Here is a 19485-nt window from a genome sequence, read left to right on the forward strand (position 1 = left end):
CTTTATATCGTTTTTATTTCTATGTACATTCATATTTCAAACGACTTTTATTGAGTTCACTTTAATGTAAGATTTTATCCGACAAAGTTATTAATTTTTACGTTTTAAAGTTTATCTTCAAAACAAAACAAAATGGTCACAACTGCCCTACTCGCGGACGATACCGCCATATTATGCTCTTACAAAAATCCTCACCGAACAGTACTTCATCTTTAAAATAAACTGATGAAAAAAAGAAATGGTTTGACAAATGGCTGGTAACAGCAAATCCCGATAAAAGTATTGCATTTATGTTTACCAGTAGAAGAAAAAACGCTTATGCCACAAATAAACTTTTCCAGCTAAAAAAATGTATAACAAAACTCTCGATTGGCAAAAATCAACCAATTTCTTGGGCCTAACCCTGGATTCCAAACTAACTTGTAAACCCCACCGAGATAAAACTGTATGCAAAGTTAAAACTACTCGTTCTGAACTGTATCCATTGTTAAATAATAAAAGTAAATTAAATACTAAAAATAATCATTTTACCAGTAATTTCATATGCCTACCCCGTTTGGGGTTACATGCTCAATCATAGAAAATATGCCAAAACGCTACAAATCTAACAAAACATCGACAAATGCTAATTGGTTTGTCCGCAACTTGATTATCCATCGGGACTTAAAAATATACACTAACTGAATAAACTAAAATGCAAACATCGCGAAAGAATAAAATGTCACTTTAATCCGGTAATAAACAACTTATATAAAAAGTACTATTCAAATTTAAACCGTAATAATAACAAATAATTATTAAATAATTAATATGGTATAAACGGGAAAAAGAATTTTTTTCCTCTTTCGTTCCCTAATAAAATAAAGAGGAAGTAAAATGAGGAAAAGAATGAAGAAATCGATAACCAGGTAAATGCCAAGGAACTGGATAATAAAATATGAATATTACACTGTATTTAAATAGTGACTATTTATTATGGTCAATGATTGATATTTTAAGATATTACACATATAAAAATCTCTAATATTACATTAAATATGCTTATTTTTTGTTTTAAAGCGTTTAATATTGCATTGATTAATTTAAAATTAAATATTTAATTTTTTTATTCAGACCACGTCGTTCTTGCCGGCAATGGCCGCTTTTTATTGTGTTACGGCCGTGCCTTGCCGGTCGCCGCAGTCGCAGCGCCTGACACGTCATTAATCGTCGGCGCCTCTACCCTTCGAATCAGCTAATCCTCGCATCTGAGCCGTCATGAATCTGTTTCGGCTGGTCGGCGACCTCGCCCACTTGCTCGCCATCATCATCTTACTGCTGAAGATATGGCGGACGCGCTCTTGCGCCGGTGAGACCGCCATTCCACACCGACCGACACAATCTTTACCCATTACTCCATTAATCACTCAATTGCCAAATAATTGACTGCTAATTAATTGTTTATTCAAATAATGGCAACCGCCTTGTGACACGTTTGACGTTTGGAGACATTAACTTCAAATCATAACTACATTTTTACTATCTTAATGTCGTATGTACATATAGATCTGTCATTGCGTATTCGACGTCTTATACCATATTTTGCTTAATTAGATATTCCGAACATGGTATATGCACATTAAAATGATATGACACTTAGTTCTGAGTCTGCAAAATTCTTTAATTTATATGTTACACTTACAAAAGTATTATACATATTTCGTTTACATATAAATATAAAATATATAGTTTTATTGTAATGGGTGAAGATTAAACATTACACGCAACAGCAGCTCCAACATGTTGAATAATATTTTTTTTAGTGGTGCTTAAAAATTAATTTAAATACAAAGTGTTCATTGTCAAACTCACAAAAATAGTTAAATTAATCGCCTTTAGTTGTTTTGTCACAATTTATATTTCTCTTCGCTAAAACGATTTTAATCATTATTTAATATTATGATGCTATACTGATTTTATCTGTGTTTTCTAGCAAAAAAAGAGAGTATCTTTTGCTAAATCGAGTGTAAAAAATTGTTTAATTACGCCCGCCGTCTGTTGTATTGTGTGTGTTCATTACACCTGCACTTAACAGTCACTTTCTGTTTGCATTAACTACTGAGTATCGGCATTTTTTAATTGTTTAGATTTCCGTTTAATTTTAGAGGAAGCAAATAGACACAATTAGACAATATTTAAATAATACTTCCCATAAGTCACAACAACTGAACTCATATAAATCCCAAAAATATATCAATGTATACAATTTAACATGATTTTTTTTATGAAAATGATTAAAAGACGAAACTCCCATATGTGTGCACTTTCAATGCATTAACAAAGTTTTTTTAATGCGTAGCTCGAAGTTTTAAATATGTATAATAAAACTTTCATTACACCTAAAAATTGTAGGCACATTATCTACGTAGTGCACATTTTTGTTTTACTCTCTCAATTTTCATACAAAAATAGAAAAAAAATTGGTACAGCTGTTTATTTACTGTAAAAGACTAAATTAATATTGTTTTTGAGAGATCTACTTTTTCGATTTTGTTTGGTTGGTATTTACAAGAAGTGCATTTGTTGTCAAAATAACCTAAATAAATTTGTTTTTAAAATATTTGTACTAGTAAATCTAACAATTATGTACAGCTAATTTTATTTCTTATGATAATTTTGAGATATTTTGCTTATTATATGCTTTATAGGAAATCAATAAAATATATCACCAAATTTTATACCAATAAAGTTAAATTTAAAAATTTTTCATTTTTATCATTATATACTTTGCTTTTCGTATATTATCTTAAATTTAAAAGATAATATATAAACATTTATATTTGCTGTGTTCGAAAGCTTAACAATAATTTTATTAACTTTATTTCATATACTGATTCGAAATTGTCGAAATTACTGAAAATTAGGTGATTCCTTATGTTTAAATGTATACGGTATTATCAGTAATTTGCAAAAGGAAAAAAATATGTACTTTCTTATCATTATACATACAGTACATGAATCATCTCTATTTAGATTATTATATTGTGCAAATGCTAATGACCTTAAATATTGTGTGTCGTCAGTAATATTGCGCAAATAATGTAAATTTATATATTTACATATTTTTTAAATACTTAAGTTATTTTAACGTTTCTATATTTTTATCAGAATGATAAATATGTTGTTAATACCATTTTTTCTTGAGTCAATACTTTACTATTTTTTAAGATTGTAAATTATTACTAACGTTGATTGCTAATGATTTTTCTATAGTATCTTGGGGATCGGAATTAGTGATTGTTATATAATTATAATTCCAATCGTTCATCACATATTAGGTTTACATAGTTTTTGGTTCCTGAAAAATTGTTAATGTATATATATAAATTTACTAACTCAGTCTGTTAAAATGTATCAAATAATTGATTTACAATTTCACAGCTCAGTATCAGTAAAACTATAATTGTTCCCAAACAGATGATCTAGTACACATATTTTTACATGATAGATTTACATAATTGTGACATCACATCGTTTGACAAAATACTACAATATTTAAAATATATTAAAACTAAATCCAAAACGAATTAAACTAGCTTATTATGTCATGTTGGGCTTAGTTAATTTGTTTTGGTTAGGTTTGTGTTTAAACAGCAAATTGCCTTCTCACAACCTTCAAATTGAGTTTCAGGCATTTTAGTGCAGCATATAATAATAAAAATATATATTTATCAGTGAAAATGTATTAGGATATGATTTCATTAAAGTGTTCACTGCCAATACATATTCACTAACGTATTAAATCTTACTGTATTAAATTATTCTTAAAATTGAGATAGCTTAATAGTAGATTTAATTGTGCTTTCACTGGTAACGATATTTTATGTGTATGCGTGAGCTGTTGAAGCATGTGTGAGAAAGAAGCTCATTGACTATTAATAAAATATTTAAATTTATATTTTGCATGATAATGTAAATGTAATCTTATTACAGACTCAAAGATCACAAAAGTGTATATATTAACAGTTTATTGCAGGTTACTGTAATGTGTTTTTTCGTTTTAAACTGTAAAATAGTTACTTATAATCAATAGATCGATTTGATTGACGTGATATGTAACTGAATTTTCATATATGTACAATTTTTAATTTTTAGGTATATCGGGCAAATCGCAAATTCTATTTGCGATCGTTTATACGACCAGATACTTGGATCTCGTTACCACTTACATATCGGCCTATAACACGGTGATGAAAGTCGTGTTCATCGCGGCATCTTATTCAACTGTGTATCTCATGTACGTGAAATTCAAAGCCACGTACGATCACAATCATGACACGTTCAGAATCGAATTTCTGCTGCTGCCGTCGCTGGTACTCGCGTTATTGATAAACCACGACTTCACCGTTTTGGAAGTGAGATATTTTAATTTAATTCGCATAAAATTAATTTAAATGGCAAAATAATGGTTTGATTTTTTTTGTAGGTGTTGTGGACGTTCTCGATTTATTTGGAATCTGTGGCTATACTTCCGCAACTCTTCCTCGTCTCAAAGACGGGAGAAGCCGAGAGTATCACTTCTCATTATCTGTTCGCCTTGGGATCTTATAGGGCGCTCTATTTATTAAATTGGGTAAATATAAGGTATGAATTTATTTTTGTTGAATTAGTGTTAATGATATTTTTTTTCTATTCAGGTGTACCGTTACATGATAGAAAATCACTACGATTTAATCGCTATAGTCGCCGGAGCTGTGCAAACTATTTTGTATTGCGATTTCTTCTATCTTTACATTACTAAAGGTATGTTAAAAAATATTTTTTGAATATCGGGGATTTTATGAACTATTTATATTCTTTAACATATTAGTTTATTCATTTATAATATATATTTATATATATATATGTATCAGTGGCGAGGTGTCCGTACATGAGGTAGATTCAAAACATCAACAGCATGTACGGTTGATGGCGAATGACTCAGCCGTTACACATGCTCGTGTTTATAGTCGATCAACCGTGCATGCGGATTGACATTTTGAATCTACCGCATATATGGACGGCACGCCACTGATATGTGAATATATATACACATATCAGTGGCGTGCCATCCATATATGCGGTAGATTCAAAACGCCATCATTTTTATGGCGAGCGACTCAGTTGATCACGTGTTCGTGTTTATAGTCAATCAACCGTGAATGCTGATGGCGTTTTGAATCGACCGCATATATGAACGGCACGCTACTGATATTAATATATAAAAACCATAGGATCATTTTACATTTATATTAAGGGAAAATCACTTCTAATAATGTAAGGTATTAGAAATAATAGTCCCTTTTATTGATTTCATAAACTTTCTATTATCTACCCTAACTAATAGGTGATTTTATGTATATTAAAATAAAGATTCATGGCTGGCGTATTTTTAATGCTTATAAATATGTGAACAAACTGTCTGACCCTAGATATTTTTTCTTCTCATTTTCAGTTCTCAAAGGAAAGAAATTGCAACTCCCCGCGTAAACGAACCCAAATAATTGAGTGAAACTTGTGTATGCATCGGGTTTATCAGATGTATGTGTGACAGTGTTTAAACATTAAATAATGAAAAAATAGGACCTTTATAAATTTTTCACTAGATTTCAATTATGTTTATTAAATTTAAAAATTCAACGATAGGGTGTCTATCCATGTAAAACGGTATGTTATTGTTTTTATAAGAAATGTAAGAAAATTACGCAAATGTTTCGATAATTGTACTTTAACTTTTCTCAAAAAAAATGGTAGTTTGAACTTTGTACTTTTTTTAATGCATACTATTGAATGAGATAAAATATGTATATATCTATTTCTTACTTGTTATCCAGATAGTTGTGTAATGTATAATCGTAAAGATGCCATTTGAAAATAGTTGTAAATGTACTATTTACTGATTTTATTTTGGGTTATATAATTATCATTCCTAATCTTTTATTGACTTATCAAAAAATCCCCTATTTTGTATATTTAAGTACTATAGAGTAACAATTATCAATTATTATAAATACTGCGCTAAAGCCGTTTCTCATTGGATTGATATTTTTTTATCTGATGAGAACTGTCGCTTTAAAGTACAAATGTATAATGTGTGCGAATGTCAAAACTGTACAAGAGCGTATGTTTGTATATCACATGTAGCGTAAATAATGAGAAATGTTCAGATTTAATAAAATATGTACTAATTGCATGTAAAGGACTATTTATTTGGGTTTGTCCAATCGTTGTATAGACATATTCTCTATTTTTTCTGTATAAGAAATCGACATACCAAATATATGTACAAGATGTAATATGATTTTTAAATAAAAATAAATCAGGTTAGAAAATAAAATAAAATTGCAAAAAAAATGTTTGTGATCTACTTATCTAAACATAGTTTAATATTATTTTAGCTTAAAATTTTAATACAATACGAGAAGGTAATCATGGTTTAAAAATCTGGTAATCTCAATATAAATATTTACAATGATATACAAAACTTAACATTTTTTCAGTTGAGATTCGACTTGGCTGGAGAGCACAAAATTATTTGTATCTTTTTCAAAAGCCATGTTCTAAATGACTATATCGTTTCTTTTTGTCTATATGAAAGTATATATATGCATTAAATTAATATTTTTTCCTTAATTAGATTGTTTAACTATAAGTATTATATTTTTTTTTGTTGCATTTTGATGGAATTTAGTTTAAAGCGATGCGTCGCGTTTTATTTTCGGTTTAGTATCAATGATTTTTATTATTATATTAATAAAAAAAATATGCTATGTATTTGTTTGTGGGGTGAAAAATATAAACAGAGTGGCGAGTGTTTAAGCTTTCGTTCTGATTAACAAAGACACAATTGTATAATTGAGTTAATAAAATGTACTTGATTATTCATGGGCATTTTTCATTCTTATCCTTAACCATTTAACAATTACTAATGTTGTATTATTAAATGCATGCTAGTCGTAAATTCTATCATTATTATTATACACAAATATAACATTTTCAAATAGCTTTTACCAATTACTAATGTTGTAATATTAAATGCATGCTAGTCGTAAATTCTATCATTATTATTATACACAAATATCAGTGCCAAAACTAATAAGAGAAAACCTTACAACAATTGATTGTCAAAGTCAAGAGAAAAAATAACTTACGTTAATTTCTATTGACTGATTGATATGTATTCGATTTACTCGACAGTCGTTTTAAGGTTTTTTCACTGAAGGCTTGTGAGAGAGACGGTTTAAAGTTGATTTTCTCTTTGATTCTATATTTGGGAGATGAATATTACTATTGATAATGTATAATAACATTTTTATTAATTTTATAATAGTCGCTTTTCGCACTAAAGAAAAGGCAGCAGAAGGCGAGGACTGCTGCTTCAATGGACCAACACTTCCATGGGTTCCATGTCCGATTTTATTATGGAACAAAGTCGAAGATTGTGTTACCCCAGAGTCTGAAAAGATTTATGAAGTAAAGGTCTAAAATTATATCTATATACATATACTATATTCTTATATTAACATTTATATTGTTATAAATTTATAAATATATTATGTAGTTCTGTTTGTCTGTCCTGTTATGAAACATTTTTGAAATGTAAGTAAAGTGAGCATCAGTAACTTGTCTTTTAGAATCTGACATTTTTTTTTAAATTGAGACATAAACAAATGTATGTTAACACTTGATTGATAGGCCGTTTTTTGGCAGCCTGCTATGTGACAATGGGCAGTTTTGGAGAATTTTACATGTGAAGTTTAAAGAAATACTATTAAAAAACTGATCAAAAGTTTCGACTTGTGTTAAATCAAATTAAAACATAATTAATTTAAATCAATAATTCTTTTTGTTATATAGTACATTCCATATATTGCAGCCCAATCAATTTTGCACGTAAAACTACCTTACCCCTGACTACATGACCTGTTAATAAAATTATTATTAACAGGTCATGTATATATAATATATTATTATAAAATTATTTTAGAATATAAAAATATTTATCGATTGAAAAATAATATTGAATGACCCAAGATTAAAATAAATTTAAAAAATAATTAAAATAATGGCTTTCCATCTATTACTATTAAAAAATCTCAGGTAAATAAATTTAAAGCTTCTAAAAATAATTAAATTTATAACAGGCTTTTCAAACACACTTTATTATTTTTGTGTAACTAAACTAACCTTAAAGATACATGATTATTGTATTGGATTCTAATATTCTAATAAATAATACAAAATTATAATAATTGTATAATTAAATTTAATTTATTATATATACATTGTTCTATCTATAAAAAAAATTGTTACAGAAATTAGCATTTACAATGGTATGGATATCGTTTAATGTACATAACATGTTTACACAAGTGTTTTATCACAGTATTTGACGTCTCTTAAACTATTACATCCTATAATATATTTGTGTATCGATCCAATAACTCGACTATTATAAATATCTACCTGTTAGTCATACATAGTCTCCGTAACACAAAAAACTTGTTCTTATTGATTGGAAATGTTTCATCATATAATACATATATAAACACAGATATTTCATAGTACATATGTATGTATATGTTAAATACTTTGTTAATATAATTTTTATATAAGAAAAGTGTATTTATAAATTCATATTTAATCTTCTTTATAGTACTTCTTCTCGTGTGACTTTGATGCAACAAACCCAGTATCTTCCATTTAAAAAAAAAACTTAAATTCATCTTTCAGATTGCTAAAAACAGAGTAATATCGGACAAGAGAGACATTTTCAATTATATTTTTAGCTTAAAATTGGTCAGTCGTATGCCCTAGAATGACGCTCCTCTCTTATATGTGAGATCTACTGAGGAATTGTTACTAAATATTGAATATCTCATATGTGTTCAAAGATTGAAGACTGCTCTCACACAGAATAAATTATTGACTATCAATGTATGCGAGCATCCTGCAAGTATCTGAACACACTTCCTGAGAAAGATCTTTAAAAAGGTGTACATATTCAATAGCGACACATACCCATATATTCGAAGATTCACAATAGTGTGCATAAAGGAAAATTGTACAAAGCTATAGAGAAGTACACAGGTAACAATTATATGCCATTTTTTTCAACATCTTAACTCAGAAGTAACTGGTGGAGCATTAGGAACTATGTATAAAAATTTGTTGCAAATACTGACATATGGAGATGATATACAGTATCGTTAATAGAGATGTAGAGCTAGTATACATGTAGGGACTATACCAGTCCCTATATAGCATATATGCCAGTGTTATGAAGTGATTTGAAGGTGACACTTACACCTGTATATCCAGAAGAACTAGAACACAACTTTATAATACTTTAAAAGTGTAATTGGTTTTAGTATACAGGTTTGAGACTTAAATAATGACATTTAGTAGCTGCAGGCTTTTAAGGAAAGTCATGAGGAAGAGTTTTGGACTGGCTTGAGAGCCTGAAGCTCTCAAAAATATCAAAATACAATGTCAAAGGTGAGCCGGACATCTATCCCACATGAACAACTCAAAGCCTGCAAAGGGGTTAACTTATAATATCTCTGAGAATAAGAGCTGAGATGGACTGCGTATGCATTGGTTGGATCCAAATGCAAGGGTAAATCGAATTGGAGGAAAAACTTTGACGGGGCCAAGGCTATAACGTGAAGAACACACGAAGAGTGTCATTTTGGACTTGAACTACTTAACTTTAGTGCTTATATTTTTCTTGTTGCTTTGTAACAGTTCACAAAATATTGGCATTAAAAGTAACGTTCTTTTTTGGCTACTTTACATCACAATTGAAATAATTATAATAATTATTATCACCTGTTTGCATATAAAAGTAATTAACAACCCTGACAAAAATATGAAAAATAAATTATCAAAATATTAACATTTTATACAATAATTTAACATCTATAGAAAGAAATACATATGTATATATATATATATTTATTTAAATTATATTAAGACCATCGACCGCGTTGGGGTAACCTAAGATGTTACCCCAACGCGGTACGATGGTCGAAAACAATGATTGTATTATTTCAATACACAAAAAATATATATATAATTAAAATAAAACATATAAAGAAGCAAACAAAAAATAACAAAATTAAATTATATGAACCGAATCAGTTCCTCGTAGCTGACATTTAACAGGTCAATGTGCAATGCCAGTGTATTAAGGAACCGGATGGCCACAGCCATAGGCGAGTCGGCAAGTGCGAACGTCCTAGCCCCAACGGCCAACAAAAGAGGACGCGATCGTGATTCTCGAAGACATTCTGGAACCTAAAACTGGAATTCTTTGAGAATAGCTGGATTGTCGACAGCACCCTTCAGTAATTTGAAGAAATGTTTAGCGATATACAACTTTCTGGGAGAACTCAGCGAATCGTATCCCAACGCTCCTAAAAGAAAGGAGCTGGGATATAAGAACGGATAATTACCAAATGTCCATTTATAAAGGTATCCTAAAAACCTTTTTTGAATTTGATTATTCGGGGATTCCAAATTATAGATCCCGATTCAAGAATGTTACGAACTAAGGTGTCATAAGGACGCGAATAACTAATGGATCGTCAAAGTGAAAGGTGTTCCTCATAACAAAGCCAAGGATCTTGGAAGATTTATCACAGACGTCGTTTATGTATAGAAAACCTCCACTTGCTCTCAAAAGTGATTCCAAAATCTTTAGTGGAAGTTTCTCTACTTAAAATGTTCCCACAGATCGTAGGAATAAACTATTTACGAACGGGATCGAGAAAATGGCACAGTATGGCACTTTCCGACACTAAAGGGTAGACGGTTAACGGATGTCCATCTCCATAGAGTCTAAATCACTCTGTAGAGAGAAGTCCGCAACAGATCGAATGTATATATACAATTTTAAATCTTCGGCGTACAAAAGAAAACTTAAATTTGTAACTACCGTATATATATCATTAATAAATAACATAAAGAGCAGAGGACGCAGGTTGGGCCCTTGAGGAACCCCGAAGAAGTGAAATATTTTTTTGACAATCGGCCGCCATAGGTTACATACTGTCTACGATCGCTGAAATAGCTCGAGAATAACCGAGTTAAATCATCTGAGCAACCGAGGTTCGATAATTTTTTTAATAATAATTCACGACAAACCTTGTCGAAGGCCTTTTCAAAATCTGTATATATGACGACTACATGAATTCTCGCATCGAGAGATTTTGTTACTGTTTTGGTGAAAGACAGTAGAACGGGCAGGACAAAACCCATGCTGTTTGTCCAACAAAACTTGCTGTAAGAGATTAAAGACATATCTATGGATAATTATTTCATATAATTTAGCAAGAGCTGACAATACTGCGACTGGTCTATAGTTCTTTATACACAATTTGTCACCCTTGTTATGAATATGGGTGATTTTTGTGCATTTTAATAGATCAGGAAATGATGATGTCTTGAGAATTAGATCAAAAATACGTTTTAGCGAGACTGACTTTGTAACTCTTCAAAATGAAATCAGGAATCAAATCAGGCCCAGAAGAACGTTCAATTTATTAGGCCGTATTTAAGATCTGAGCGCTCAGTTTTTTTGATGGTCAGTAATGAAGAGCAAGAACACGAAGGAGGAAGCGACTGGGCAACAGGCGAAAAATATTCTTCGAAAATAGAACGAAAATATATAATACATATATGTATAACAAAAACAAAATATACAATTATAAATAATCTTGTATAGTAAAAACTGTAAAGTCTTTTTTCATGGTCAACAACTGATATGTTCCCTTTATACCGCTCATTTTTATCCCCCTCTCTTTATACTCTAATGTTTTCTTTATCAACATTTTGTTCAGAATGTGAATGTCTGGATGGTTTAAGTATTCTGAAATATCCATCCACGAACACTTAACCAATTCCCTTTCACACATGATTATTGTCGATGACTTCGGAATAAGGTTTACAATCATGTAAATGTCTGAGCAGCCGAACATCATTTTGTGCGCATGTCTAAAACCGATTATTGAATGGTAGTCTGTATCAATACCCGTTTCTTCTTTTACTTCCCTCATTGCCGCTTCGCTTATGTCTTCGCCTAAAATCAACATTTTTTAAAGTAAAGTAACATATTAAGATCTAAGCTGAGTACTTAAAATAATTATAATAAAACTTTCTATATTTTTTTACATTTGAAAAATTGATTGAATTGAATTTTTTTATCTAAACCCAAATATTGTTATTTTAGTTAAAAATAGTTTGCTTATATAAAATCATTTATTACGAATGATAATAATATTGTTGTATTTCATAAAATCAAATAGTAAGTTATTATAACATATAAAATTTACTTACATCTATGAATAAAGAAAATATAATAATTGGTGAATAAATTTAGCCAAGTCTAAAACCAAAATAAAAAATAATTTCAAGTGTTATATATGCAGTAGATCTGCGTGACTATTACATATTAATTTTATAATAAAAAGTGGCTAATTTTACAAAAAAAGTTGTTTCTAGCATAGTTTGTTATATCTTTGTACTCATTGGCAGTCAAAGGAGTATATAGCCTTAAGGTTTGGTGTATTTAGCACAAGAACTATAGCCACGCAGATTTTTGAAAGCCATCAATTAGCACAAAAACTCTTTAAGCCATATTGTTTATAAGCTTTGAGATGTCTAAAAAAATAATAACAGACTCGCATTGAATAAGCATTGTTTGAATTATCCTATGTAATTATCAGACGGACCTTGAAACTTTAACTTTTACAAAGGGATCGATTGGAGTGGAGATAAACACTAACCTGATTAGCTTTTAAATTTTTTGTCTCCCATTCGTTCAAGCTTCTTCGAAGGACCATTATCAAAGATGTGATACTACATCCTATTAACAATGATTCGATAATCACGATAAATCAATCAACACCAATCGAATGTGAATCACTACTGAACTCACTCACTAATCGATAACCGGTCTTAGATTGACAACCACTCGACATACACCGAAGACTCGCCAACTCGACTCAATTAACATACGAGGAGCTAAGGACTAAAGCCACTCGATCTTGATAACTGTGAGGTTTTGGTACTCTTTACTATTCAACAACGCCGTCAAATACTGATAACCACAATTTTTTGTACATATTTCAGTAAATTTTGTACAATAAGCTGGTACCAAACAGGTCTTTGAGCATCTAATTGGCTGCAAAAGTTATACCCCTCGACCACCAATCACAAAAATACATTTAATAATAATGTACATACGTTACAAGAATCATAATATAAATCGCACCATGCATTATTGGCTCTCAAAATCGTCAGACCTCAATGCTCCATACGTTTATTTAGATATTGTAAGCTAGGGGTGTACCAATCTAAGCCAAGAAATAAGAATGAGGTAAAAGCATCCATAGCGGCTATTATTGAAGACTTTTGGCATGATGCAGAAAACTCACATTTTTGTTTATGGTAATGTTCACACATTATCTTTTGTATGCATATTACAATTTAAATAATAGTAAAATAAAACATTTACCAATTTCTACATAGCCGCCTGGTAATTTCCAATGGGGCACGTCAAAGTATTTTTCACTCACGACAAGTACTTGGTTCTTTTCGTTGATAACAACACATCCGACTCCAAGATTTGTATGAGCAAAAGGTGGTAAGTTGCATATTTCATCATTTCCAGGAAGCCATTTGTACATCATTACAAAACCTTGCTGAGCATGATGATACTCGAAACCATTCTGTAACATTTAAAATGATTTTATGATACAATTTATTGGATTTGTGACAAGGAAAATGAGTATGACGTTATATTGGTTCTTGCGTGTGACATTATCAGATAAGTTTAAGCTATGGTTTCGCAAATTATGGACCACAGCCATTTTATGTCTGGCCTGCGAAAGATTTAGATCAGATTTCTACGAAATCTATTAACAGTAAATTTCAGAATTTTTATATAAAAATAAAAAATAAAACTGAAATCACTCCTCGCGTGGCATGCTATCCTAATACTATGACTCACAGTAGTTGCTCTTCGTACAACGAGGAATATTATTATAAGATGTATTTATATGTAAACTCCACATCTTTATATGATCAAATATGAATCCAATGAGTTTTTTTTTATTACCTAAAATTTATAATATTTATATAGAAAAAATTGAAGATAGACTAATTTTTAAAAGTTTAGGTACTCTTGGTTTAAACATTAAAGCTTTTTTGCTGAATATGGAGAGTATGCTGTATCACTTTGCCTTTGTAATATACATTTATTTATATGTGCTTTTTTAGTTGCGATGAATGATAATCTCTTATTTGGTATCAGATTTACAATATTAGCAGTAAAAAATTGCTCTTGTTTGTAAGAATCCTTGTAAAATTATTAAAAATATAAGATTTTATATAATGCGTATATTCAGGGTCAGCTCGAGGGTTGTGACGCACTAAGGCTATTTTGGTTTTCATATACCAAAAAATTCCATTTTTATTTTTTTAGTTGCACTTTTTATTTCAATATATATAAATATATATAATATATTTAAACTTTTAAAACGCTCTTATATTTCTACATATTTTCCTGCCCTATTTGGAAAAGGTAATGTTTACAAAACGAACTGTTATTGTCATTTGTTCAGTATGTGAGTGATCTGGCGTGCAATCGACAATTATAGAATAATATTTGCTTGTTTTCAACTTTGTTACAATATTTTCTCTTATTGAAATATTTAACATATTAAATATTTAATTTTAAATGTTTTATCCTAAATAATGTTCGTGAATTTTATTATTAGTGATCATCCTTACGTGTTTACTCATTACGGGTTCCTCTGTTCTATATTTTTGTTCATTCGATTTTGAACACACTATCAATGGTCGTACAATATTCAATTATCTTTAAAAAAGTCTTTCCACATAGTATAAGCTATTAAGCGTTCAGATTTTTTGTGAGTATTTTATCAATCATTCATGCATTCAGTTGTTATTGCGATTCTTAATTTAAAAAATAATATACAAGAAAAACAATATATTGCATCTTTTGTTTTCGAATAAACAAGACAATCACGGTGATATGTTTCACCATTTGGAAGCTATTCAATAGAATTTTGCCAAGAAATATTTGGAATACTTTCATTGTTTGACAAGTTTAAGTCTGGTAAGTTATCTCGATGTATTATTGCTGCAAAGTCAGACCGCCTCCAAATGCTCACTAAGTATTATATAAAGCAAATGCATTACTTCAAATAACATTGCGTCTATATTTAAAAAATATATTGATTAAAATTTAGGCGCCCCATGACGCCTTAAGCCGAGGCCTATTTAGCTCCACACTAGAGGCGGCCCTGAGTATAGATTATAAAATATGTATATTATAGTAAAGAATTATTTATTTCAATTTGTTAAAAATACAAATATTTCAGGCCTTTGATTAATATTATAAGTAGAAATATGATCATTTTTTTTCTAGGAATGTTCCCTAGATATAAGGGTTTCATGTCACGATTGTAAAATTGTTAAACATAATATAAATTTTCAAAAAAAATATTAATTTCAATGAAAATTTAAAAAATACCTCTTATATAAATGACTTTTCTGTTTTACATTTAATATACTTTCATTTTGTACATACTTAATAAATTAAAAGTCGATGAAAAAAGTCCAGCCAATGAAGACCAAAATCAGGAGCGTATATTTAGGGTGTGCTAGGTACGTGCCGCACACCCGCCAAATCATTAGAGCACGAAGTGATATATTTGCATTAGTAGCATTTGTAGGCGCTTGAATTTTGTGTTATCGTGTACAGTATGTATTGGTATTGGGCAAGTCGTTCGGTAATCAGCTGCACGACCAACCAGTACATACAAATGTATACTGTCGCGCCATCTGTGCCAGCCTAGCGTCGAACCAATCAAATTGTTCCCAGATTTAACGGTCAAAGTCGACCTGTTGACCGGCAGCACACAAGTGCTCTCATTGTGCGTACGTCCACAACTCTCGTATTTCTGCTTTTATATTAAATTATTCCTCATAACAGGTCACTCTTTTTTATTTTGGCATAAAAATAGTTTATTTTATTATATATTATTAATATTTATGTTTTATGTTCTAGATATCATTTTACCACTTTAAGGTTTGGTAACCCTAAGGGGTGTGACTTCGCAGCCAGTAAGACACATATGGAATCTAATTAGTTTTATTAGATTATATTTACATATGTTGCGACAATCTATTTTGGCCGAGTTCTTTATTCTCCGAGCGGTGGTGGAGAAGCTGGCGGAGGAATGATGTCCGTGGACGATCTTCAGGGGTCCTGTTGGTGCCTGCAACGACAGTGACTGGAGGCAGTTCCTCTTGCTGCGCGATGATCGTGTTCGGGAGTCTCAGGTTGTATCTTCGCATCTGTCGGTGGGACGCGTCCGCCAGGCGGGGTGAATCTGCTGGTCTCTTCGAGTGTCTGCCGGAATCTGCGACTGCCCTCTTCTCATCGGAGCCCAGGCTTAAGTATAATTGCAATCATGCAGGGATCATCCAGCCAATAGATGTACTCATTTCTTAGAACAGCGAAATAGGTATACGCCTTTAGAAAGCATCATTTGCTTAATGGGCCCGATGCAGTATACGACCTTGGACTATTCCAAGGTCGTATACTGCAACGGGAATTTTGTGAATCCGGGGATTTTTTGTTTCCGTGACCGTTTCGCAACAAACAAATATTCTTTCAATGACGGAATATATTTACAGTTACAACACTTGCGTGTTATTTATGTGATTTTTTCTGGTCGTAACGAGGGCTTGTATGTGATCCCATTCTTTACGTTATTATCTTGTTTCCTTGTTGTTGGATGATCATTTTGGTCACAGTAAATTAACGCGAGTTTTAAATACTCCATTTTCAAAAATAAGTTTAAATTGAAGATAATTAAAATTGGAAAACCACATGAGCCTCTTCCAAATTTATCCATGAATCATAAAGACAATAAATGTGAATATACAAGACGTTTTTCATTTTCAACATATGAACGACCTGAGTGGTTGACAGGCTGTGAAGTTCGATCCAGACTGTTCTGTTGGCCATGTTTATCATTCTCCAAAGAAAGTAGCATGTGGAATAAAAGTGGGTTTGCTGACCTTATTCATCTGATAACGGCACTGAAAAAACACGAATGTTCACAGTCACACGTTCAATAATATTTTTCCCTTAACCCTTTGCGGCACACGAACAGATGCAGCTAGAATTTTTGTTTTTTTTAGCAGAATATATTTAAAAAATTGCCTTAGATATGTTTAAATTAAATGAAAAAAATATTTAAATATTAAAAAAAAAAAAATTAAGTAAACATTAGAGTAAATAAATGTATGAAATATACAAAAATCTATTCAAATTATTATATATTCTAAATCTATACGTTTCATATAATGTATATTCAAAAACTAACTTACCTATGTTGATATGGTAATAAGATATAAACGAAAAAAAATAGCTCGAAATATGCACTTTAGAAATATGTCACAGCAAGAAAGTCAAAATAAGAAATAATTTGTCACACCCGAGCGAGAATGACCATCGACGATGTCGCTCTAAAATTTGGTTAGAGGAGGTAATAGGCCAAGTCCACATTGGTGGTTTCATCCGTAGATATGAATGCAAGTCGCAGAAAAAAATCCCAAAGAGGTGGTCTCACCGTGCAACCACTATGCCGGAAAAGGTTAAAATGTTTGGAAAACAACGAATAGAAGAGATGATTGACGCTCAACTTAAATCTAATATAAGTCAACATTATGAACGAGTTCATAAAAATAGACAAGTATTAAAACGAATGATTGACGCAGTAGTATATCTAGGAAAACAAGAACAACCTTTTTGAGGTCACAATTATAGCGACCCAGATACAACGTCCGTCCGGAGACACAGCAGACGCGAAAATGAAGTTCCGCTGAGCCTTGCTCATGAACTAAGAGGCTCTGCACAATGACACCGCATCCCTGCTACCGCTTCCAACGTGCGGAGTGGGGATACTTTTGAAGCACCTGACTCGGAATATAAGGCAGTGCCAAAAGCTCACTTGAGGCATTCAACTTGACTACACCTCGATGCTCTTCGCTAAGCGGTCTCCTTCGAACTAGGTTTTACACCTCGCCACCTGTCTGAGCAACTATCTCCAGAACACGCTCTCGAGGATAAATATCGACGACTAGTCGAAGGGTTCAGCTACGACAACAAGGTTCACCGTCAAACACTTCACGAATACTACTGGAAGGTTTCATAAGGGCCACTTTGTACGGTTCACTGTACGAATGTCCTATTACAAATCGTCAACCAGCACTGCCGAAAACTATATATTGAAGCGACAATCCACGACCTGAGCGCTTCACAATGAATCCTGTAATTCGTTAAGCAAAAGTAATTACTGTTTTTTTGCATTTTTCATATACAGCACACCCACCATACGTCACTGACCAAAATATGTTCAAACTTCAGATAATAATTACTGTCAATATTAGTTGTGATATTTTTGACATTTGAAAACAATTTTGAATATATTTGATAATGCTAATATATCAGATAATACATACTTTGGCTAAAACAGGAACCCAATCAGAGTTTGAAGTATTAATTTTGAACCATATAGCTCTTTGACCTGATTGAGTCCAAACGGAAAGCGATTCTGAAATTGAATAATAATAAAATAGATGTGCGATAGATATAATATTGAATGATAGCATTAAAATAAATGAAGATTACCCTCTAGTTTACCGGGAAATTCTGATATGTTACAAGGTTCCTTATTGGAATCGATGGTTACTCCTTTGTATTTATCCTTTGCTCCACAAAATATGTTCTTTTCACCACTAATGCCTTCCATTTTTTTAATATTGGAATGTAATCTGAAAAGTGACATTGAAAAATACGTATTTATATCGTATAAGCATATAAGATACATACCGTAAGAAAGTGTTGAAAGAAAACTTTGGTCCTAGGGATTGCTCGTTTATAATTGAGGTTATGTTTGCATTTTTACAGCAAATTTGTCGTAAAATGTGACGATACATGTATAAAACTATTATAGTCGGTTTAGTGTATAACAATATTCCATGTATGACTGCTAAATAAAGCAATTGCGTAACCTTAATGTGAATCTTGATATACAATATCAATTGTCAAAAATGCTGCCATATGGTTCAAAATTATTATATTGCTGTGAATAATTACATATTTAATATTTTTTAATAATTATTTAAAATGCAAGTCTTATTAATTTATATATATTTATTAGTTATTGCAAAAATTATGTTCCATATTACCCCTTCTTACCATATTATTAAATTTTAATAATAAACAATTAACATTCCGAATTAACGAGGGATTCTTTTTAAATGCTTTAATCGGCAAATCATTTGTATTTTATTTATTAAGGGGAGATTTAATGATATTTTTTTACATTATTAGTAATTATTTTTTTATATATTTTAATCCAT

The 19485-nt window shown here is 31.0% G+C and overlaps 2 protein-coding genes across 5 annotated transcripts; one reads left to right on the top strand and one right to left on the bottom strand.

Moving 5' to 3' along the window:
• The first annotated feature begins 1152 nt into the window (after positions 1-1152).
• Positions 1153-8264, top strand: KdelR (ER lumen protein-retaining receptor). 2 transcript variants are annotated; one of them, XM_088204392.1, is made up of 5 exons: positions 1153-1348; positions 4135-4394; positions 4466-4612; positions 4677-4782; positions 7349-8264. In XM_088204392.1, exons 1-5 carry the CDS (start codon positions 1258-1260, stop codon positions 7501-7503), a joined length of 759 nt encoding a protein of 252 aa, XP_088060518.1. In that variant the 5' UTR covers positions 1153-1257; the 3' UTR covers positions 7504-8264. The 2 variants fall into 2 exon arrangements, with proteins under 2 accessions (XP_088060518.1, XP_088060528.1); XM_088204402.1 differs by lacking the exon at positions 7349-8264 and adding an exon at positions 5474-6901.
• A 2733-nt stretch (positions 8265-10997) lies between these two features.
• LOC148237837 (uncharacterized) lies at positions 10998-19202 on the bottom strand. 3 transcript variants are annotated; one of them, XM_088204366.1, is made up of 5 exons: positions 18953-19199; positions 18752-18894; positions 18583-18674; positions 13538-13751; positions 10998-12100 (listed from the first exon to the last, which is right to left on the bottom strand). In XM_088204366.1, exons 1-5 carry the CDS (start codon positions 19057-19059, stop codon positions 11727-11729), a joined length of 930 nt encoding a protein of 309 aa, XP_088060492.1. In that variant the 5' UTR covers positions 19060-19199; the 3' UTR covers positions 10998-11726. The 3 variants fall into 3 exon arrangements, with proteins under 3 accessions (XP_088060492.1, XP_088060499.1, XP_088060508.1); XM_088204373.1 differs by lacking the exons at positions 10998-12100; positions 13538-13751 and adding an exon at positions 16188-16485 and having other exon boundaries at positions 18953-19202; XM_088204382.1 differs by lacking the exons at positions 10998-12100; positions 13538-13751 and adding an exon at positions 16937-17157 and having other exon boundaries at positions 18953-19200.
• Positions 19203-19485: the final 283 nt, after the last annotated feature.

Source organism: Plectrocnemia conspersa, unplaced genomic scaffold, assembly GCF_051122295.1.
Source record: "Plectrocnemia conspersa isolate PC_06_02 unplaced genomic scaffold, ASM5112229v1 ptg000002l, whole genome shotgun sequence".
NCBI lineage: Eukaryota > Metazoa > Arthropoda > Insecta > Trichoptera > Polycentropodidae > Plectrocnemia > Plectrocnemia conspersa.

Excerpts from the sequence above, each read along its gene's own strand:
- KdelR (XM_088204392.1), top strand. The coding sequence starts at position 1,258 with ATGAATCTGTTTCGGCTGGTCGGCGACCTCGCCCACTTGCTCGCCATC. Across the intron at positions 1,349-4,134 it reads GCGGACGCGCTCTTGCGCCG|GTATATCGGGCAAATCGCAA; the intron begins GTGAGACCGCCA and ends TTTAATTTTTAG. Across the intron at positions 4,613-4,676 it reads CGCTCTATTTATTAAATTGG|GTGTACCGTTACATGATAGA; the intron begins GTAAATATAAGG and ends TTTTCTATTCAG.
- LOC148237837 (XM_088204366.1), bottom strand. The coding sequence starts at position 19,059 with ATGTATCGTCACATTTTACGACAAATTTGCTGTAAAAATGCAAACATA. Across the intron at positions 18,895-18,952 it reads TCTTTCAACACTTTCTTACG|ATTACATTCCAATATTAAAA; the intron begins GTATGTATCTTA and ends GTCACTTTTCAG. Across the intron at positions 12,101-13,537 it reads AGGCGGCTATGTAGAAATTG|GCGAAGACATAAGCGAAGCG; the intron begins GTAAATGTTTTA and ends TGTTGATTTTAG.